The sequence below is a fragment of the Lycium barbarum genome, chromosome 10, assembly GCF_019175385.1.
Source record: "Lycium barbarum isolate Lr01 chromosome 10, ASM1917538v2, whole genome shotgun sequence".
Taxonomy (NCBI): Eukaryota; Viridiplantae; Streptophyta; class Magnoliopsida; order Solanales; family Solanaceae; genus Lycium; species Lycium barbarum.
This window is the reverse complement of record NC_083346.1, coordinates 124,771,605-124,795,665: the sequence shown is the minus strand read 5'-3', so window position 1 is coordinate 124,795,665 and position 24,061 is coordinate 124,771,605. Positions and strand designations below refer to the sequence as shown.

The following is a 24,061-nucleotide window of genomic DNA, read 5'->3' as shown; positions in this document are numbered from 1 at the left end:
GTAGGAGTAAAAAAAGATAAAAAATTCATGTGAGGACTATAAAAAATGGAGATTCTCCCTTGTATATAGTAGTAATATAGAAGCGAATCTAGGATTTCTGGAACATGAGTTCACTACTAAAAAAAAAAAAGAAAAAATGTATTAAGTGGGACTTGATTTCTAGACCTATAGGTAAATAATTCAACCTTCAACCAAGTGTACCATTTAGCTTTTTTGTAGTATGAGTTCCAGTAGATAGTATTAGACTAATTTTGAAAAATATACACGTAAAATACCTAGTTTTATGGAGAGATCATGTGTTCACATGTCCCATTTTTAGCACCTAAAATAGCCCATATATAGAGAGAGAAAGAGAGAGACTCCCTCTATAAGCCTCTTCACACCAACTTTATGTCCCCACCCATTTCCCATAATTAATTTACATGGGAACATGCTTAGTCACAGTACATCAACATGTAAAAAAGCTCTTTCCAGCTCAAAAAGCATGATATAATGAAATGAAACAAAAAGAAAAGGGATAAAGTAGAATAAATGGTGGTTTCCTCAATTGGCTCAACCACCACTTGAAATGCTGTATATCCTTTTATGGCCAACAAACCTAAATTTCTGAAGTGGACACTTTCGCATTATATTCCAAAAACAACCAAATACCCACATATTCGCACGACCCAACCATTATATAAAATATAGATCTGCAGTATACACTAATATTATAAAATTTATACAATATCGGTATATTTTAATCGATTATTGTACGATAATTAAGTTTCTAATGCTATTAAATTAAATTATTAATAAAGTTCATCGAGAATTATGAGTTTAGGTTCAAATCTCAGTAACAGTAAAAATATTGAGGTGATCTCTTCCCGTCTATCCTATCCTTGGTGGACAGAGTTACCTGATACATGTGTTGGTGTGAAATAGCAGATATCCCGTGAAAATCGTTAAGGTCCATGCATGATAATACAAACAAACGATTATTAAAGAAAAAACATTATAGACAGGTGCGTGTTATTGTATCATCTTAAATTGATGGTATATAAAACTAGTGCACTATCAGTGTGTATGGAAGTACATATTTAATTATGTTATGATATCTATTAGTATTACATAGGATCTCGAGAAACAAAATCTAGTATTTTAAGATCCAAGTTATTCCCATGGCCCATAATGCATAAACCGTAACCGCACTAAGATAGTACACTAACATTTTTGCACCAAGGGGTCCATTTTTTCTATATACAAATGCTTCTTTATTTCCTTAATTCCACTATATAATAAAAAGGTCCTTTCTTCATCTTCTTTGTGAGCTTTTTGATTTCTTGATCATGGAGAAGAGTAAATCACTCCCTTATCACTCTACTTCTTATGCCGAATCTAGATTTGATTTCGAGGAGAGGACTTATAATAAGTCTTACAGCTTCAATGGCGGGTCGGGCGAAAATCGAGAAGTTAAGCGGAGGAAAAGGGTGGCTGGTTATAACATGTACTCCATGGAAGGTAAGTTGAAAACATCTTTGAGTAACAGCTTCAAGTGGTTAAAGAGCAAATTCACAGATAGCTATTATGATTAGCTTTGTCAGGAGCGAAGCTAGCATGTACGGGTTCGGCAAAATTCATTAACTTTGATCCAACTGTATATTTGTTGAGAAATTTACTGACTATGTACCTACAGTAAATTTTGAAACCTATAAAACTTCAAATCTTGAATCTGCCTCTGATTAAGTTGTGATATTATATAAAGAGCAAAATTATCTTTTGCTACAAGTCCCTTGTAGAATGGTGAGATAAAATGACCATGATAATGGTTTGATCATTAGAAAGATCATGAGGGGATTGTCGTACGTATTCTTGTTCAAAGTTTGGTTAAGTTTGAATTTGTCGAACTTTCCCACCCATTACCTTTGGTCCAGTTGCTTATGCACGATTTTCGTACGCAATGTCAATATTTAAAGCACTAATGAACGTCGAAAAACATGTAGGTATTAGAAGAGCGTATAAAATAAGATTTCTAGTGAACCTTGATTCCAGGAGACCAAATTATATTATTATGAGGATTATGTGAGTCCTGTTCTGAAAAGGAATGAAATTCGAGTAGTATGTACGCATATTGGAGATGTACTCGATAATTGATTTCTCCAACGTAACAACTATTTCCATGGTAATATTCCTATTACCATTGGAAAACTTTGTGCTGTTCGATTTCTAAATTTGTCACACAATTACCTGAGTGGCCAAACTCCATCCTCACTAGTGAATCTATCCATGCTCAAATCGTTATATCTCTCATCAAAACAACTCGTCGAGATCAGTATACTGGCAGCTAACACACTAATATCTCTTTGTATACTCAATATTTCTTGCAATTTTCTAGTAGGATCGATTCCTCGAAGCACGCAGTTCGATATATTTGGAAACGATTCGTATCTAGGCAACACAGCGTTGTGTGGATTTCCTTTGACGTTGGACTGCAATGACAATAGAACTTCACAAGAAGAGGAGCAATCAGTTTTTTTTTTTTTTTTTTTTTTTTTTTTTTTGCTGAATTTGGTTGGCAAATTGCTCGTGTAGGATTCATTTGTGGAATTCCATTTGGATTCCTTGCTTTATCTTATAGAAGATCAAACCTTGTATAAAATACTCCCTATGTGGCTAATCATGTATTGTTCTTCCTTTTTTTCCTTTCTTGAAAACTGATAGCACCTATTTTGCACAAACATTCAATCCCTTGGAACAAAAAAGTCATTTAAAAGCAAGGGACATATACAATATATATAACATCTTCCAAAAGCAAAATAATGCGATAGAGATACTCAAATCGCTTGGAATTAGGATTTTCATTAATTAAACCAAGGAGTGGCAAACGAGCCGGTCAGGTCGGAAACGGGTTAAATAAAAACGGATAAAATATATGGGTTAATGCATAGATAATATAGATTTTAGAAATAGTCAAGTGAGAACACAATCTAAAAGCCAAAATAAGTTTAGACACCCAAATAAAATAGAATAAAAAAAAAAGTGTACTCTTTAGGATTCCTACGCTCTTAAATACTTTAACGGGAGTTTGGTCGGTGGATACCAATGAGTTATCCATAGATCCATATTCTATGATGGATAGTATGGGTTGTTCCATATTTGACCCATTCTTGAAATGATCGAATATCCAACCCATTTATATTAAGTTGGGTCAGGCGGATAATAGAAAATTTTAACCATTTTACCACCCTAATATTTACACCAAATAGTTACTAGATGCAAGTAGGTCGAGAATAAGAGGTCTCAGGTTTAAAGCTTCACCAGAGGCAAAACTAGCACTAGGTAATTTTTCCACATCTGTTCAAGCTTTGGGGGATCGATTATTTGTGTAGGTGAGAGGTACTTATAAATACCACATGAAATTAATCGAGATGTAAACAAACTGGCCTGAACACCACTATTGTTAGGAAAAAGACCAACAAAGAGATCTTCCTAGCTTTAATGATTGACGGCTTCTCTTTGTTATGCTTTGCGGTAAAACGCGTCCAATACGATTTATGTATTTTTTTGATAATTCCTTAAAAGAACGACATAAAATTGGAATTAATCGAGCAAAAATTGCATGTTTTGAAAAGAAAAAAAAATCTAATAATTGGTACTGCTCTCCTATTCTTTTACCTATTCTAAATGTGTCACTATAGTCTTAACATATTCATGCAGATGGGAGTAGGACATTGAGCTTTACGGATTACACAATAAGAATTGAACCATATTTTAAAACCTTACATGAATTTTTAATTTATTGAGACTATTTTAAAAGCCAGGTGGACCAAATTTGAAATTGCAAGCAAAGGTAGATTCTTTTCCAACTGTTTTGTCACAAGAAATCACTCTTGAGGATTAAATTAATTATTGTTTCTATCAAGAAGGGTTTCATAATCTAATTAATTTTTCGACCTATTCACTACTCTTTAAATATTCCTTTAAGTAATCCCAAAACGTCCTTTATCTGTTTTACCATATAGGCTTGCTCAATTCTCAATGTTTCCGTCCCTTTTTTATACATCGTTGGTGCTCGAGTTAAATTGCGTGTATTTTAATTATTTTATCTAATATATGCTTCTTCTTCTTTTTTTAAATCAGAATAGGTATTGAATAATATTTCTTACTAATATTTTTATATTGGGATTTAAATTCTAATTATCTATGGGTTTCATTCCATTCCATCCATACTAATTTTCTCTCTATCTATTAGAAAAATCACATCAAGATAGATTGAATCGACAACTTATACTTTAATTAACTAACATCAAGATAGATTGTATCAACAACTTATACTTTAATTAACTAAGACACACAGGCATAGAGAGCACAAAATAGTGAGGTAAACTCGAGTTCTGTCAGGATGAATGTAGCAAATGGATGTAGTTTTTGTTATAAAGCCCCTTTGTGATTAGTCTTATAAAAAACAGCAAAAGAATTCACTTCAAATGAAGAATTTAAAATATTGTTTTCTGATATATGTAAAAATCCAATGAAAGCGCCTTTTACTTCTAATAGAGTATAAACTAAATCAAAGTCATTGTCAACGAGATAAAAAATGATCTTATTTGTTGTTATTCTAATTTTAGTTACTTTTATTTTATTTTGTTAATTTTATCCCCATCGTCATTCGAAGGTGCCCAAACTATTCTAGTTTCCGATTAGATATACGGCTAAGTGACTCATAAATATGTACGTATACTTTTTGGAAGTAAATTCAAATTTAAAAATTAACATAAAAGGAAAATCAAAATGGAACATTTTGTACACGTAATAAATATTTAATTAATTTCCACAAAAGAAGATATAACTTGATAAAATAAAATAAGATAATTAGGGATAAATTGTCAAAGACAATACAATATATATTGTACGTTACTTTTACTTTTTCTCATTCGGTCAAATTAATACTATGACGTGAATTGTGCCACTGATATTGTTGACTACTTTCCCATTGCCAAAAAGCAAAAATGTGATTATACAATATTTTTTTCCAACACTGATATGCATTGATCCAACTCAAGCCAGTTGTACAAAGCAAGAAGAAGCCTCGATCAACCCAATATGAGAAGTTCTCAGACCAGGAGACTTTATGAAATAGTGATAAAGCTAACTTAGCTAATCTATGACTACATGTATTAGCACGTCTACTAATATATCTAAAAGCTACATCATCGAGATAACCGTTGAGATGCCAAATATCCTCACAAACAGTAATTACATCTTAAGAGGGGGTTATTCTCCTATTAAGCATTTGAGTTATAGTTGACGAATCTAATAATATTGTAATATTTTTTCATCCTTGCTCCACCGCAGTATGAATTGCTTTTCGAATCGCCAACGCTTCAGCTATCACGACTTTTCCAACAAAATGAATCGAACAACCTAGGCTTGAAGCACATTTCCATTAGCCTTCAAGGCTACCACTACAATACTGGCTTTTTGATTATTTTGAACCATACTCAAATTCGTCGTTCCAAAATAGAGCCAGTCCACCAGAGAGCCCCACTGGCAGTGGCGGAGCCAGAATTTTCATCCAGGGGGTTCAAAAATTCTAAAAGGTAAATACACGAAGAAGTCAGGGGGTTCAACATCTACTATATATACATAACAAAATAATTTTAACTTTGAAAATACACTGTAATTTTTCGCCGATGAACCCCCTGGAGCCAATGTGGCTCCGCCTCTGCCCACTGGATCAACAATATAAGAATTCTGCATTCTAATTTTTCGTTGGAGCGACTGAAGCTCTTATTGTTGATTTTTAATCTCACATAAAAGAGCACATTCTGGGGAGTGGAGATACATTGTCTCGTTTAAAAAAGGAAACTGTCAAGGACCGCCCCAGCCCTAGACAGTTTGTACTTTATTTTTGCACAAAAAGTGATTTGATTAGTTATTCAACTTTCTTTTAAGTAAAATACATGTCCAAATATTATTTTTAAACTTTAACTTTAAATATTACTCATTTTTTTCTCCAAATATCACTCGTAGCCTGTAGGGCCAAGCTTATTTTTTTTCCCTCAAAAGTACTTTTTGTTTTTTCAATAAGTACTAATTTTTAAAAAGTGAGGTGTTTGATTACGTTTTTGGGAGAAAATAAGCGTTTTTGAGGAGTAGTAGAAGCTAACAAAATAGCTTCTGCCCAAAAACACTTTTGAGAAAAAAAACACTTATAATTAAGTACTTTTAAAAGTTTGGTCAAATACTAATTGCTGCTCAAAAGTACTTTTTAAATTAGTTGATCAAATACAAACTATTTTTCGCCAAAAGTACTTTATTAAAAATTACTTTTTAAAATAAATTAATTTTAGAAATTTGATCAAACAACCCGTCAATTTAGGTCCAAATGACTATTACATTTACTTAGGCCCTATCAATTCACTGTGGCCTTATCATTTCACTGTTAGTGAATACTTCCCCTACCCCTCACAGAAAGAGTGGCTAAATGATCAAATCAGATAGCATATGCAAGTAGTTTTACTGACTTGTATCTCGTCGACGTAATTCTTAAATTTTTTAAATATTTAAATTTATTTATAAAATAAAGCTCTTTTATCATGGAATACGAAACAAATGATATTATTTATTAATAAATATTTTTAATTATAAAAAAAAATCTAATACATTATGCATTTTATATTCTACTCCATTCGTCCATTTTTACTTGTCACGCTTCACTTATCGAGAGTCAAACTACATAAACTTTGATCACTATTTTAAGATGTATTTTTCGTTTATCATATTAATATGAGAAGAAATGCAAATTATAGTATTTTTCGTATAGTTTCTGAACATTTATATTTTAGTTTTAAAATCAAATTTGATTTAGCTCTCGACAAGTGAAATTCACTTGATAAGAAAAAACGGACGAAGGGAGTAATAGAAATATGTAATTGTTCTTTTATAATGAATTACGTAATTAGTACTCCCTCCGTCTCATAATAAGTGTCACCTTAGCTAAAAAACAAATGTCCATAATAAGTGTCACTTTAGAAAATCAAGACATAAGTTGACTAGTTTTTTTCAATTTTATTCTTAGACAATAAAGTAACATCTAAATGATGATTAGAAAAGTCATATAACAACTTGCTACTGTTGGATTCTCAATGTCCAAAAGGTTTACTTCTTGTGCATGTTCTAATCAAAAGGTAAATGAGGAAATAAGGTAAAAATAATTTATTTTTATTATATAGGGGTAATTAAGTAAATTTTATATTATATTATTAATTTCTTAATATACGTATTTTTAATTAAGGTGATACTTATTATGAGACGCTATTTAAATTCGCCCATTAGTTAAGATAAACAAAAGAAATGGGAAGGGCCGACAGTATAAAAGAAAAAGAAGAAAAGAAAAAAGAGAGAAAGGTAAAGCCACAAACTATGATTAAATCCACCGCATTTGAACCATAGACCGCCATTTCGACACGAATTTGTATGCACAAAAGTTGGAAAAAGAAAAAAGAAAAATAACATAAAAATAAAATGAAAGCAAAAGCAAAAGAATTACAACTTCTGTTCATGTTTTTTCACCCTTGTTCTATTCTTCTTCCAGTTTTAGCAAAGTGACAAATCAAGAAATCATTATTTCATGGCCAAACCTAAGAGGGTGTACCAGTCTTGGAAGGGCAACAATGTAAGCAAGCTACTTTCTAGTTCATATATTATGTTACACATTAAGCAACCGTGTGTGTACTGTATTTTTTTTTAAAGTATGCATAGTTCTTTTTGAGCTCAAGGATTATGCAAATTTGGAGATAGTTTTCTTTGAGTTTTAGTAAGCTAATAGCTCTTTTATAGTTTTCTTTGAGATTTAGTAAGCTAATAGCTCTTTTTAGGGATATGGGTATATGATGTATATATATTGTGTTTAAAAGTCGTTTTCTGTGTACTTTAGAGGAATTTGATTTGGGGTTTTGTTGCTTTACTTGCTTTGCTTCAACAAGAAAAGAAGATTTGGCGTGTTGGGGTTGCTAGATTGAGTTGTATTATTTGAATGTTGCTTTTGAGCTTAAGGATTATGCAGATTTGGAGACAGTATTCTTTGATTTTCAGAAAGCTAATGATCTTTTTAAGGATATGAGTATTTGGTGTGTATATATATGTGTTATAACTAGTTTTTTGTGTACTTTAGAGGAATTTGATCTGGATTTTATTGCTTTGCATTCTCCTTTTTGAAAGATTTGGTCTTGTTGTTCTGCTTTACTTGCCTATCTTGGACAGGAGAGGAATATTGGGCCTTCTGGTTGCTGGATTAGTTCTAATGTGTTTGTTACTTGTTTAAGCATAAATATCATAGTCTTCTTCATTTGGATTTTAATTGCATATTGTCTCTTGCTTGTTGATGGGATAATTTGTATAGTAGTAGTGTTAGGCAGAGTTGTTTACTTTAGGTTTCGATAAACTGCACATGATTGCACAAGTAATAAGTGATAAGTAGAGTATTGTTTCCATAAAGACTAGGTATCAATTACCAAAATTAGGTTAAGCGTCGTCTTTATTTGAACTATTGAATTCGGTGTGGGTTTGAAGTAAATGAAAAAAAAAACAAAAACAAAGTAATGTTTATTCGCACTTAACGTTCTTTTTGGTTAATGTTTGTTATCTGCAGATATTCTTGTTTGATGGGAGGCTGATATTCGGGCCAGATGCTAAGTCATTGATCATCACCTTTACGCTTATCCTTGTTCCTGTTGTTATATTTTGTGTATTTGTTGCAAACAATCTTGCTCACGAATTCACAACTGGAAGTACAGGATATGCAATTTTGGTCTTAGCAATTGTCTTCACAATCTATGTTAGTTCCCTCATCACTTCCATTTATTTGTCCTGTAATATTTTATCATATGTGGGGCGAAGTTCCGGTATTACTTATTTCCTTCTTACTTCTAGCAGAAATCTGTCCATAACTTTCTATTTATGCTTCTGCAAACATCCCCAGAGTGTCCAACTTTTCTGTTTATGTTTTTTCTTCTGTTGTTTTCTTTGTACTTCAGTCTTGACATCGTGCTTGTTGCAATAGGTCTTGTTTCTTCTACTTGCAACATCAACTAAGGATCCTGGCATCGTTCCACGCAATTCTCATCCTCCAGAGGAAGTTAATGGTTATGATTCTTCAGCTTCCATTGAAGTTGGAAAACCTTTGCCTCGCACCAAAGAAATCCTTGTAAATGGTCTGCCAGTGAGAGTTAAATATTGTGAAACATGCATGTTGTATCGTCCGCCAAGATGCTCTCATTGCTCAGTATGTAATAACTGTGTGGAACGGTTTGACCACCATTGCCCTTGGGTGGGTCAATGCATTGGAAAGGTAATGAACCTTTTCCTTCTACACCTTATTCTGTTCTCAAGGTTCCTTTGTGTTTCCACTTTATATTCCTTTTCTTTGTATAACTATCTTTATGGTTTCTCGTTCTCATCATGAAGATGAAGCCTGCCACCTTTGCTATTTTTTTAAGAAATTCACGTCAGCTTCAAGTTTTGCTGCTTTGCTGAATTTATTTGATTTATAGTAGCTGCGCCTTTGCTGCCTCTTGAGACTCATTTCTTTCCTTTTTGGTGTACAGCGCAACTATCGTTGCTTCTTCTTATTTGTTTCATCAACTGCTCTCCTCTGTGTTTACGTCTTTGCCATGTCGGCATTATATCTTAAGCTTCTTGTGGATGATTGTGGAACCGTTTGGAAGGCTATCAAAGTATCACCAGCATCAGTGGCGCTGATGGCATATTGTTTTGTTGCGATGTGGTTTGTTGGAGGTCTCACTGGCTTCCATTTGTATCTCATAAGTAGAAATCAGGTTAGTCTTTTACACCTCTTATGTCAATATATAATTTAATTCTCGTTTGCTTCAGTTTGCAAGTATAATAATTGCAGTACTGGTTAGTTTCTATATGCATAGTTTTCATTCGTTTTACTTATATTGAACTGCATAGACCACATATGAGAACTTTCGGCGTAGAGGACTAGGAGACAACAGGATCAATGTGTATGACCAGGGTTGCATGAACAGTTTCCTTGAAGTATTCTGCTCGAAGATAGAACCTTCGAAGAACAATTTCCGCAGATATGTACATGAAGAGGCATCAAAGCCTAGCAAAGGGGGCAACATTCAAGCAAGAGAAGTTGACATCTCTGACGAGGATAGAAGAGTCAAAGTAGAAGATGATGTTATGATTGGAGATGATCTCATGAAGCTATCCCAACGACGTAACTCTCAAGACATTGGAGATGTTAGAGGTAGAGGAAGTGACAGGTCACCCATAAGTCGTTCTGAGCTCGACTTTGGATTTGGTTTGGAGTCGCAGTTTTCCTCCAGATCCGAGGCTCGCCATTCTGGCTGGTGAAGAAGAAGAGAAGGAAACTGATCCGATATTTCCGTCTTACCAAAGCCATCTCTACTGCAAAGATTTTGCAGTCAGTTCCGAGATTTGAAATGTAACACATTATGGTGGCTAGCCATGAAAATGCATCTCGACTGCTCTTTCCGGGTGCCATTCTTGCTCAACCTGTTTTCAGTGGAAGAGACCTGACATACAACTTTGTCACAAAACATGGATGATCTGTAAACTTCTATAATATTTTTTGCTGGTTTTTATTCCCTGAAAGAACTATGGACATATGTCAAAAGAATTTTAAAATGTATACATCTAGTCATTCTTTCCCTGTTACACTTCCTATATGGTAAGATATAAATCTTTTCTAACATCAATTTTCCATATTCAATCAATCCATATGGAGCGTAAAAAGGAACATTATTAAGTTATTGTCCTCGATTTTTGTTGATTGCTTAAGACGTTTGACACATTTCAGTGCCATGTTGAAAAGCCTAAGTAGATAATAGATGAATATAATTATGTCTTTTTGCTCAAAGTAGGCAAATAATTGCATCTAAACCAGAATCAGCAAAAACATTGCAAGCCTTGAGTAAGGAATGTGCTGCTAACTCAAATTACATGATGATTGAAGCCTTTAGCATTATTGTCATTCAAATATCAAGCGAGGCAATTAGATGATGAGTTTTTTCCAAAATATTTATATAGGTAAAAAGTGACAAGTACGTATAAATGAGTGAAGTTGTGCACGAATTAATTTGCACAGAACAATTATATATGTAAAAAAGGTACATGTATATTCAATGGCACTCAACAACAACAACAACAACAATAACAAACCTTAGTAGGCGTTTGGCCATGAAAATCAAATGTTTTTCACTTTATTTGGAATTTTGAAGATGAAGTTGTGTTTGGTTATTATTTTTGCAAATAATATTTTATTGTTTGAATGTACTGAAAGTGAAAACAGCTTTTTAGGTGTGTATTTGGAATTTTCACGGCCAAACATTAATTTTCAAATAAGTGAAAACATTTTCCAGAAAAAAGTGAAAAATTCTTATGGCCAAACGGGTCCTTAGTGTAATTTCACAAGTGGAGTCTGAGGAGAGTAGTATGTCGCAGACCCTTAACCTATCTCGAAAAGGTATAGAGATTGTTTACATAGACCATCGGCTCAAAAAAGATGAAAAAGAAGGCAATAGCAACAAGCAAAAACAACAAGAAGGTAATACAATAATCAGACACAATATATAAATTTACATGAAAATATCACTAATACTTAGAAAAATAAAATTTGCACTCATGATAAAAAATCTACCGATGGAGTTCACAAAATTTAACTTATGAATCCGTCTCGTATTCAATACTCCATTAAACAAACACACTAATGCGTACCTAAGGTCAAAAAAAAAAAAAAAAAAAAAGTGTTTGCAACATTATCTCCTAACCCCTTGTGCAAGAAAACTCGATTGAAATTGAAAAGAAAAAAGAAAGAAAGAAACAGCTAACATAGACTGAAAAAAGCAGTAAAAGAGAGGCCGTGTTCAACACTTTATACTCTCTCTCTCTCTCTCTCTTAGGGTTTCACAGCGATCTCAATCAAACATGGTAATAATCTACTACTTAAAAATCTCATTTTGTTTTACTAATTTCATATCTCCTTTCACCATATTTGAATGAATTTAATTTTTTGGAAATTTGAACTGTAAATTTAATTTTGTGATAGATTTATGTTACAAAATGATAATCTACTATTCTACAGTTCATATTTGTTTTGTTTTACTATATTCAGATCTCGTTTCGGCATATTGAATTCATTTTTGGGAAAAATTACGCTCTCTCTCTATTTTGGACACCATGTAGTCCATACTTTTGAGTTTGTTACCCGATTTAGCTCATGTTTCTGTATAAATACCTTTTATACTAGGTTGATACATTATGTATAATGTTTTTGGGCTACGCGGCGTAATATTGCTTGATTTCAGGAAAGTGATGGGAAATTGGAAGCGCAAATAGAGACACTGTTGAATGTGGAGAAGCAAATGAGACAAGCTGGAGATGTTGCGGGTACGAGGAAAGCCGCTACTGATATTATTCAGCTATGCTTCGATGCTCGTGCTTGGAATACACTTAATGAACAGATTGTTCTCTTGTCTAAGCGTCGTGGACAATTGAAACAGGTAATAAGAAATTCTTATTAGTATAGATGATTGTGTATAGTTATTCTGACTAGTTTGAGATTTAGGCATGGCTAATTGATATATAAACACATATACTAGTTTGAGATTTAGTTTTAGATGTTCGAAAAATACTATAAGTTGCAATTTTTTTTCTCATATTAATATGACGAAAAAATACATCTTAAAATGTTGGTTAAAGTTCATGTAGTTTGATTCTCGAGAAGCGAAACGTGGCAAGTAAAAGTGAACGGAGGAAGTACATACTAGGTGTACATTTATACATGTCCTTTAAGACAATTATATAAATTTGCAGAACCATATATTTTTTGCGATCCTGATAAAAAATAATTCAAATATGGAGAGCCAATATGGGAGGCCATACTAAGGGAATAATACTTTAGTTATTTAGATTTCGCAATTTCCGTGGTGCCCAAACATTTGTATGGCTGATGTACTGGTTTGTGCTTTTGTGGTATCCAATGATTATGTCCCAAGAATAGTTGGTTTTTGCCTTAATGCAGACTTTAGCAAAACAGGTTTGCAACATGTTGATGCTTTCTGATGTTTGTTTACTTACCTATCAGAAATAATCTATAGAAGTCGTACGCATTTGGGCGAGAAAAGAGTGGATTTTCCTTTTATATAGTTCACTCATCATCTGCATGATTAGATGAGTAATGTGGTGATGCTTAGGCATGCTTAGCTACTAGACATGTGCCTGTTTGCCTTGGAAAGTTTGATTACTGGTACAGTTGAATATATGCTCCTGCCCATTGATTATGTGAAGTGCTTACAGGCATGTTCGTTCGTTACATAACATATTGTATGTGGAACTATGCATTGCTATCAGAATCCTGTGAGACATGGTGTTTTTCCAGTGGTGATGGATGATCTTATGGGTTTGTCTGTCCTATAGTATTGTATAATAACACTGTTTAGCATCTTTTTGGGACTTGTGCAGGCTGTACAGGCTATGGTCCAACAAGCGATGCAGTATATTGACCAGACACCTGATCTTGAAACTAAGATAGAACTCATCAAGACACTTAATAATGTATCTGCAGGAAAGGTAAGTGTTCATTTGTCTGTTTTTCTTTTACATTTTAAATTAGAACACTCGGTTATCTTTTGTCCTTTTTTTTCCTCCCACTGAGGGACTTGAATCTTGCATGTAGATATATGTTGAAATTGAGAGAGCCCGTTTGATTAAGAAACTTGCAAAAATTAAAGAAGAACAAGGACACATAGACGAGGCTGCTAATTTGATGCAAGAAGTTGCGGTCAGTATTCCTTGAACTTCTCCTTGGTGACTGCTTGGTCTTTTTGCTTTAGTGATCAGTGTCAAGCTGAGCCTCAGTTTTTAATTAGAAGCTTGTTGGGATTACTTACTTGCAATGTTACCATTGATGGGTGTGTTGACGGACAGGTTGAAACTTTTGGAGCTATGGCAAAAACAGAGAAGATAGCTTTTATTCTTGAACAAGTATGTATCGCTGATCCTTTTCTTTCTAAAGCTGGAGCATGACTTTGGACTAGTTATGTAATGCTGAACTCTGCAGGTGCGTCTCTGTTTAGATAGTCCAGATTATGTTCGTGCACAAATACTCTCAAGAAAGATCAATCCCAAAGTGTTTGAAGCCGATCCTTCTAAAGAAAAGAAGAAACCAAGAGAAGGTGACAATGTAGTTGAAGAGCCTGCTCCAGATATTCCATCACTGTTAGAATTGAAGCGAATCTACTATGAATTGATGATTAGGTGAGTTATGATTCTATGTGGAGTTTGGCTGAAGTTGTTTTCTCTTGATTTTGATGATAAACTAGACCATTCTTACCCCAAGCGCTCAGGGGCTCAGCATATTTATGCCAAGTCATAATTTGAACAGATTAGTAGTTGTGGTTGATGTCTCTCTTCTTCACTGATTTTTGATGATTTTTGTAGCATGGTCGTAATTTGAACAGATTTGTGTTTGAATAAATTCACTGACTTGCTTCCTAGTTGATTTTCAATGCATCCTGACCCTTGATGCACATTACTCATTTTACGATGGAATAAGATTAACATGTGCATTCCGGGTGAAACATTCTGATTTTCACTTACTAGAAAGATAGAGACTGCAGTTGTTGCATCTGGAACCTTTCTTTGCATTTGTATGTCTTAAACTGGCACAATCATTTCTTTTATTCCGGTGCTGCAGGTATTACTTTCATAACAATGATTACCTAGAGATATGTCGCTGTTACAAGGCCATATATGAGATCCCTTCTGTAAAGGAAGACCCAGCACAATGGATACCAGTAAGCCTTGTTCACTTATACTTTTGACGTGTAGTTATGGTAATCTGTGCACCTCATATGCAAATTTTTTAAGTCATGATTGCGCCCATGAATTATCATTCTTAACTAGAGAAGTAATGTATCATATCAACACGCGATATCAAATTCCAATGAACATTGGTGACATAAGTAGAAGAAGATAGTGAATATTAACGTATTTACTTGACAGAGATCCACTTGATACTTGGTTGCCCCTAAATTATGCTGTATTTTCCCCCCTATTATGCAGGTGCTGAGGAAGATTTGCTGGTATTTGGTTTTGTCACCACATGATCCTATGCAGTCGAGTCTTCATAACTCAACTTTGGAGGACAAGAATCTTTCAGAGATCCCTCATTTCAGGTTTTCTCTCGAAAACTCTACTTGCACTATTTTGTTTATGGAGCTGAGGATAAGCAATTATCTTTCATTTGCCCATAGGAGCTTGTGGGAAAGATGTTTCTCAAATTTTGCAAACCATCATCAGCACCCTTTCTGGAAACTATCCCCTGCTTTTGTATCAATGGGCCATTTGGTAGTATTTTGTAATAAAATGGAGAAGAAACCCCTGTGATTTAGCTTACATTTCTCTTTATGCAAGCTAGATATAAGTTTCTTTTGTCTCATAATTACCTTTATCAAAGAAAAATTGCGTTTCTCTCATATGACTTGAATCCATATTCAAGATTAGATGCAGATGTATCAACCTGAATGTTTGATAATTTCTTGTGTGTGTCTGTGGTAATAAATTTGAGTAGTGAGACTGCCTTTTGATGGACTTAAAGAACATCACTCTTTAATGACAGAGATGACAGTCATACTTTCATGAACTCTTGAACGAAGGAGGGGACAGAGACATTGTGTTGGGAGACTTGGAGCACTCGGATAGGCGTCGCAACTTTGGATATTGTAGGAGTATAAAGGTTGAGGAGGTTAAGGGAGCTGTTCGTAGGATGCGCAGGGGAAGAGCGACCGGACCTGACGAGATTCCTGGGGAATTTTGGAAGAATGCAGGCAGGGTAGGCTTGGAGTGGCTGACTGGGTTGTTTAATGTCATTTTCAAGACAGCGAAGATGCCGGAAGAATGGAGGTGGAGTACAATGATTCCCGTGTACAAAAACAAGGGAGACATTCAAAGTTGCAACAACTATAGAGGTATCAAGCTGCTAAGTCACACTATGAAAGTATGGGAAAGGGTGGTGGAAATGAGGGTGAGGAGAGGTGTGTCTATTTCAGAGAACCAGTTTGGATTCATGCCGGGGCGCTCGACTACAGAAGCCATTCATATTGTAAGGAGATTGGTGGAACAGTATAGGGAGCGGAAGAGGGACTTGCACATGGTATTCATTGACCTAGAAAAGGCCTACGATAAAATGCCAAGAGAGGTCCTATGAAGATGCTTGGAGGCTAAAGGCGTACCTGTGGTGTACATTAGAGCGATAAAGGACATGTATGATGGAGCTAAGACCAGGGTAAGGACGGTAGGAGGAGACTCGGAGCACTTCTCTGTTATGATGGGGTTGCATCAGCGATCAACGCTTAGCCCATTTCTATTCACCCTGGTGATGGATGAATTGATGCGACAAATACAAGGTGAGGTGCCTTGGTGTATGTTGTTCGCGGATGACATAGTCCTGATTGACGAGACTCGCAACGGAGTTAACGATAAGCTGGAGGGCTGGAGACAGACGTTGGAGTCTAAAGGATTTAAATTGAGTAGGACCAAGACAGAATATTTGGAGTGCAAGTTCAGTGGCCTACCGCGTGAGGCTGACGAGGAAGTGAGGCTTGGTACCCAGGCCATTCAAAAGAAAGGAAGTTTCAAGTATCTTGGGTCTATTATACAGGGAGATGGGGGTATCGACGACGATGTTTCACATCGTATTGGTGCAGGGTGGATGAAATGGAGGCTCGCCTCCGGAGTGTTGTGTGATAAGAAAGTGCCATCAAAACTTAAAGGCAAGTTCTACAAAGTGGTGGTTAGACCGACCCTATTGTACGGGGCGGAGTGTTGGCCAGTCAAGAAATTTCACGTCCAGAAGATGAAAGTTGCGGAAATGCGAATGCTGCGGTGGATGTGTGGGCACATTAAGAGGGATAGAATTAGGAACGAAGATATCCGAGACAAGGTAGGAGTGGCATCGGTGGAAGACAAGATGCGGGAAGCGAGGCTGAGATGGTTTGGGCATGTGAAGAGGAGAGACACAGATGCCCCAGTGCGGAGGTGTGAGAGGTTGGCTATGGACGGTTTCAGGAGAGGCAAAGGGAGGCCGAAGAAGTATTGGGGAGAGGTGATTAGACAGGATATGGCACAGTTTCAGCTCACCGAGGACATGACCTTAGATAGGAGGTTGTGGAGGACTTAGATTAGGATAGAAGGCTAAGTGGTCAACCCTTTCACCTTAGTAGTTGTAGTTTTGCTCATTTGTTTATTGCCATTTGATTGCTGCTTATATTTGTTGGGCCGTTGTACTTTGGTGGCCTTAGTTATCTATAGTAGTTAATGCTCCTTTCTTTCCGGACTGTTCTAACATGGCTTTCTCGCTTTTGTTATTCCTTGATTTCATATTGGTTTTCGATATGCTTGATCCTTTTTTTTTTTTGATTAAGCACCGGGTGTCCGGGTCTCTTAGAGCCCCGACTAATCCCGGGGGTGCACAGGCCCTCGGCAAGGAGTTTCCCGCAAGTGCACCACGGTTAATTCAGGTTTTACCCAGTCCGATGGCCCTCAGAAATTGTTTGCACCCAGTGGGTTTCGAACTTGAGACCTTGAAAGGGAGCACCCCAAGGCTTGATCCTATCTAACCTTTTGTCTTGTTTTTCCTCTCTTGTTCTCCTCTCTTGAGCCGAGGGTCTTTCGGAAACAGCCGCCCTACCTTTCAAGGTGGGGGTTAGGTCTGCGTATACTCTACCCTCCCCAGACCCCACATGGTGGGATTATACTGGGCTTGTTGTTGTTGTTGTTGTACTCTTTAACTATGCTGCTTCTTCAGCAAAACATCATTTCTTTACAAGCATCAGAAGGAGATTATCATAATTCATCTTTCTAAATTAACTAATTTTTTTCTCAGAACTGTTGTTGTTAAGTAAAACCTTTACAAGAAGATATTGTGTATAGTACGGTAATAAGTTTAGTGGTGAGGCTGCTCTTGATGAACTTTTAGAACACATTCCTGACTACCATCAATAAAAGATCGTTGTAATTTAATTATTAATGCATCTGTCTTATTAAGTTTAGTTTCTGAAACTTTTGTGTCAAGTAGAAACTCTAAAGGGAAATAATAAATAATGGCTTGGGATTAATTAACCATATTCTCTCAATTTATAAACCTGGAAGTGAAATTGGCGGAAAATTATTCTGATTTTTATGGGACAGGTTCGATATGAAAATTTACAATTTTCTTAAATCCTTGTGCTCCAGTAGGCAAGCAGTTTGGGTGTAAGGTTTAGTAGTATCTACCTTTTTTGTTTGTTTTAGGTTGCTTCTGAAACAATTAATTACCATGGAAGTCATTCAGTGGACATCATTATGGAATACCTTCAAGGATGAGTTTGAAAATGAGAAGAATATGCTTGGTGGTTCTTTGGGTGACGAGGCAGCTAAAGATCTTAGACTGAGAGTTACAGAGCATGTAATATCCTTTGCTGCACGCCTCCAATTCGCTCCTTTTATGGCTTCTATTGATTCATTTATCTAATTATTATTTCCTTGCAGAACATTCTTGTTGTCTCAAAATACTACTCGAGGATAACTTTGAAGAGATTAGCAGATTTATTGTGCCTAGAAATTCAGGTTGGATTCATGATTCCTGATTATGCATCACATCTGCAACAAGATAAATTTTCTTCAGATTGATTCTTTACTGCAAAGTTTGTTGGGATTTAACCTTTTTCCAGTTTCCGCTATAGCACCATCAAAACTTAAGTGTAGACTCGGGTTGCAAGAGCTTGAATCGTGGGTTTAATTTAAATACCCCCCCCCCCCCCCCCCCCCCCCAAAAAAAAAAAAAAGAAGCAAAAAGCAACATAACCTTGTGTTCTGGTACCACATGTCACTAACGCTGTTTGACGTGAATCAGTACGAGAGCTGCTACAAGCTCTCAAATTAGAGCCCATCTTGATTTTTAGTCTATAGCATTTAGATTTAAAATAGTACTCCAAAAGCTCTATTGGCTATTAACTTCCAGTTAGGTATTAGTTTGGGAACTGAAAACTATGATCTGGCTGCCTAAGTTTGACTATTTTATGGTTGAAGAATGCCCTTTTATCCAGTTCCATATGATCTTCCTGATTATATTGTTTATCCATCTAAGCCGCATCCTCGGTCATTGTTATTTAGAACATTGTTTACATGTTCTTCTGATCCGATTGAGATTGCTGTTTTACTTAGTAACATGTTCTTCTGGTGATGCTCATCTTTTGTTCTCTCATCTCAGGATGCTGAAAAACATCTTTCCGAAATGGTTGTATCAAAAGCACTGGTCGCGAAGATTGATAGACCTGTGGGTATAGTCTGTTTTCAACCTGCAAAAGACAGCAACGACATTTTAAATTCATGGGCTTTTAATTTGGAGAAGTTGCTCGACCTTGTTGAGAAGAGTTGTCACCAAATCCACAAGGAGACAATGGTGCACAAAGCTGCAACAAGGGCTTGAAAGACTGGCAGAACTCTATGAGGTAGCTCATCAATTATGGTAATTGTCATCGGGGAGCAGTTATGTGACAAAATTGAAACCGTTTTGCGGTCTGGCCTGCCCACCGCTTAAAGGGGAAAAAAAGCTCGTAATTTTGGATCCTCTACCCATGCTATCTTCGTCTGCCTGCTTGCTTTCCTCAGCTTCTTGGCTTAGACTTTTTCTTTTTGTACTTTATTTCTTCTTGTATTATCCAGATGCTTTAGTCATTGTGATCAACAACTAAACGTTGATGTTAAGAGATCATAGGTTTGTTGATACTTTACTCTCAATTGTTAATCAAATAGGATCAGAGGGGTGACTCAGTTGGTTGAGCATGGGGCTTCCATAATGGAGGTCTCGGGTTTGAAACCCCCTGCCTACAAAAGGTAGGGGATTTGCCTTTTGGGTTGAGCTCATCGCACGGGGCTTGCCAAGTGTGGGTTATCTCTTCTGTGTGGTTTGCCAGCTATTGCACAAAAGCGGGTCTTTCTTCCTTTGAGAATTGTTTGTTACTTATTTATCTTGAATGAACGCGGATGTGAGTTGTCTTTGATACCTTTTTAGCATTATATTATAAGAAAAGATATTGTGGAGTCGAAAAATTCCCATTTTGAACTATTTTCTAAAGCATTATTAAATGGGGTATCAAAAGCGAATAGAGATAGGTCCATTTTTATTATTCTGAAGTTACATGAAGAAAATTTTGGACTGATGCAAATTGATTGGATGGATAGGGTATTTGATAAGAAAAGAGCCATTTGGCTCCGTAGTCTTGCATCTTGCATTCAGTCTCCCTTTCCTTCTTAATAAGGTGAACAGCCGCATTATCCTTTTATGATAGTCGACATTACTCCCTAATTGGTCTACATCGATCAACATGCATATGACAAATTATAGTTTTCTTGGACTGAGGAACATTCACATGAGTTCGTTGAGGTGTTTTCATATATATGTGGTCCTTTTTTATATTCTATTGAGCATTTGGGTTGGTCTGCCCAGCTCACTTTTAGCTGGTCCTTTTTCGGTTTGTTCCATTCCAGCCACACAAGAAAGATGCGCGGAAGAGGTATTTTCAACGTGTGGAGAATCCAATTGAGTTGGGAACTAATTGCCATCCTTAATGACGTGATTTGTCATGCTGATCACCCTCTTATTGAATTGTTGGTAATGAGCATAATCTTAGTACTCCCTCCGTTCACTTTTACTTGTCCAGTATTCTAAAAATAGATTTTCACTTTTACTTGTCACTTTTAGCATATCAAGAGAAAACAATTTCTTTTTTCCTGTTTTACTCATAGTTTTAATTACTCATTTCAAATTCACTAAAAATATGCACCAATTAATATGGGCATCATGGTAAATTAAGCACTTCATTTATTATTTCTTAAGGGGTGTGCAAAGTCCATAGTGGACAAGTAAAAAGTGAACGGAGGGAGTATCTTGCATGGATATATTAACTTGTTTACTCAAAAGCTTTAATTTGTCTTGATTCTTAGATTCAATATCAGTCAAATACCAACATATAAAATAAGATAGACAAACATTATGTCATAATCATTGCTTATTTCATCATATCAACATCATCTTGTTGTTCTTCTTGTTAAAACAAGAAATTTCCAAAAAATAACTCTCATTTTATAAGATCCCACTCAAGATTTATATCTCAACAACTTAGCCAAAAAGGTAAAGAGAACTTTGTCCACCTACATTGTTCACTATGTAGACCGGTTCTGGTTTCACAATCCATTCAAAAATCACATTGAAGTGATAAACATAAATCTCTAACTAGTCACGACTATTAGATTTTCTAGAAGAAGAAGGGTGATGAGCTGAATCCGATGAAGTATCCCGAAAATCACTTGCACTACTCTGACCGGTAGGTTGAGAACCCTGGATAAACATAAAGGGAATAAAAGGCGCTTGAGAAGAAGAAGAAGACGACGACAATGAAGAAGAAGAGTATTGTAATGTAGTAGAAAACATGGATTGGTTTAACAAACTTGGAGATGAATGCAACCTTTGATAATCATCATTCAAGAAAAACTGAGGGTCTATGTCACTATTATTATCGGCTAATTGAGTGTGAACTATAGGATTATTATTAGGGAAAGAAGAAGCAGTGTAAAGGGTATTTCCCACGGAATACGTGGGAAGTGCGCTTGTCAGAAATTGTTTTTCCGTCGAAAATTCCAAATTATTTTCCGCGGAACTCTTGGGAGATGTGCTCTTCAGGAATTGCTTTTCCATCGAAAATTCCAAATTATTGTCCACCGAATCCGTGGGAAATGTGCTCGTAGGGAACTGTTTTTCCGTTGTAAATCTCATATTACCAACGGCATTGTGACGCGGAATTGAAGTAGGCACAAGTCTAACATTTTCAGGGAAGTTGAGTTTAGCTTTGCTGCCTCTAAATTTTAGTGCAGCTTCATCATAAGCTCTAGCAGCATCTTCAGCAGTGTTGAAAGTTCCAAGCCAAACCCTAGCAGCTTTGTATGGATCTCTAATTTCAGCTGCCCATTTTCCCCATGGCCTTTGTCTCACTCCTCTATATCTTCTTCTTGGTTGATTATGATCAATAATGGTGTTATTATTATCATATGTAGGAGTAGTATATATGAATGTTGCTTCTGATGTTGGTGTGTCGCTTGCAGTAGTCCTAACATTTGAACTTTCCCCACCTATTAACACAATAATGCATTCCAAGAAAACAAAATTAGGAGTAGGAAATTATTGATGATAATCTCTCAAGAGTTCATGCAAACTTAATGAATTAGAATCTTCCCGATGGTTAATCGTTTATATATATCACACCTCTCTATTTGTCATCATCTACACTTAATTGGCTTATTAGCAACACTGATCTTCAAACTATGATATAAGAAGAAAAAGACTATTAGCCTTACTTCATGTCTTTTTATACATCAACAAACAAGAACAACTACAACAACAACAACGTCCCCAGTGAAATCTCACAATGTGGGGTCTGAGGAGGGTAAAGTGTACGCAGACCTTACCCCTACAATGTAGGGAGGCTGTTTTCAAAAGACCCTCGATTCAAGAGAAAACATGACAAAAAAAAAGTCAGATAAGGACAAGTAATTCAAAGTAGTATGAAAATGAAATAGAGCAAGATCAAAGACCATGATAAATAATCTAAAAAAAAAGAATAGATACATAAAATACTCGAAGTACAAGAAATAACATATAATAGCAGGAAATCAAGGACAAGAAACTATAGGGCAAAAACAAACAAGAAGAACAAATTAATTAGTACTATACTTCTATGTTATATACACAATGATAGTGTAAGGAAATTTCTACGCCATTAATGTAACTTAACGTGATTAATTACTTATCATTTGCCAAAATATCTCCAATCGATGTTTTAAATATCAGTATTTGTAATCATAGGAGGAGCTAGAGGTGGAACTAAAAATCATATTTTATATAGAATAGATAATAAACTCCCTTGAAAAATTCTACCTTCACACACGGCTAGATATTAACCTTTTAAATGATATGCTTATAAATATTTTTTAAAATAGAGCTTAAACTCTAACTAATACTAATGAACATTCAAAAAATATGAATTTACATACCTGATGGTGAACTAATATCAGACAAAAAGTGTTGCTCTTCACGTCCCCTTTTCTCTCCAACACCTCCAGAAAATTCACACAAAGATGAACCAATATTATTATTATTCGAATTAGCTGCACCAATATCTCCTTGATGATCCATTAATACTCTATCTTCACCAGTAACGACACGTGTCAGTGCAGAAACCATCACAGACATTTCTTCTTCTCTGTTAATATTACCCGAAAACGTCGATCCCAACACATTAAAATTAGAGCTCTCATCATCTCTTTCCCTGTCCCTTTTGCTTCTAAAATTCGCCACCTTGAGTATACACATGTAACAACTTCACTAAATAAAGGGACTTGATAACAAAATCTAGTATATACTATATAGTATAAGACTAACTACAAAGTCCTAACAATTATAATATAAAATGAGAAGTTTGAATTAAACTTCAAAATTCAAAGAGAGAGAAAAAAAAATATTTGAGTTTCAAGAAAGTTGACAAGAGGTGGCAAACTAATCTTTTTTTTTTAAAGCTTTCTTGAACCGACCGCTATATATAGACACTTGAACCGCTCAAGTTGGGAGTTGAAAATATACTAAAATACAAAAGAAAAAAAAAAAGTAAACTCAAAAATAAAATAGATGTACAAAGATATTAAAGCAAAGCCACAAGAAGAGTCGGCTGGTCAGCTCATGAGCCAGCTAGATATTCCTTAATTTGTATAAGTAGTTCAAAGGAGGAGAAAATACTCTTGATGAAACATTCTATTTTTGCTTTTTTGTTTACTTTTCATTATTGTTGTTTTTGGACAAGCAAAGTGCGAAAAGGTCAAAGGGTGACGTATTAGGTGATGTATTAGTTAATACTGAGGATATATAAGAATCTTTATTGAGTTTGTTTGTCAGTTGGCGTTGAGTCCTATAGCTAAAGATCGACATGGAAGACGCGGA

The 24,061-nt window shown here is 35.4% G+C and overlaps 3 protein-coding genes across 3 annotated transcripts; 2 read left to right on the top strand and 1 right to left on the bottom strand.

Annotated features, from left to right (window-relative positions):
* The first annotated feature begins 7,391 nt into the window (after positions 1-7,391).
* Positions 7,392-10,689, top strand: LOC132615240 (protein S-acyltransferase 8-like). The gene is made up of 5 exons (XM_060329802.1): positions 7,392-7,657; positions 8,633-8,818; positions 9,044-9,331; positions 9,588-9,818; positions 9,955-10,689. The coding sequence occupies exons 1-5, from the start codon at positions 7,613-7,615 to the stop codon at positions 10,363-10,365; spliced, it is 1,161 nt and encodes a 386-aa protein (XP_060185785.1). The 5' UTR covers positions 7,392-7,612; the 3' UTR covers positions 10,366-10,689.
* Positions 10,690-11,791: 1,102 nt separating this feature from the next.
* On the top strand, positions 11,792-20,075 carry LOC132616088 (26S proteasome non-ATPase regulatory subunit 12 homolog A-like). Its single transcript, XM_060330681.1, has 11 exons — positions 11,792-11,961; positions 12,339-12,533; positions 13,495-13,602; positions 13,709-13,813; positions 13,960-14,016; positions 14,093-14,289; positions 14,729-14,828; positions 15,097-15,209; positions 18,325-18,478; positions 18,562-18,639; positions 19,283-20,075. The coding sequence occupies exons 1-11, from the start codon at positions 11,959-11,961 to the stop codon at positions 19,499-19,501; spliced, it is 1,329 nt and encodes a 442-aa protein (XP_060186664.1). The 5' UTR covers positions 11,792-11,958; the 3' UTR covers positions 19,502-20,075.
* Positions 20,076-21,052: 977 nt separating this feature from the next.
* On the bottom strand, positions 21,053-23,651 carry LOC132615497 (ethylene-responsive transcription factor ERF110-like). Its single transcript, XM_060330102.1, has 2 exons — positions 23,122-23,651; positions 21,053-22,200 (listed from the first exon to the last, which is right to left on the bottom strand). Exons 1-2 carry the CDS (start codon positions 23,438-23,440, stop codon positions 21,308-21,310), a joined length of 1,212 nt encoding a protein of 403 aa, XP_060186085.1. The 5' UTR covers positions 23,441-23,651; the 3' UTR covers positions 21,053-21,307.
* Positions 23,652-24,061: the final 410 nt, after the last annotated feature.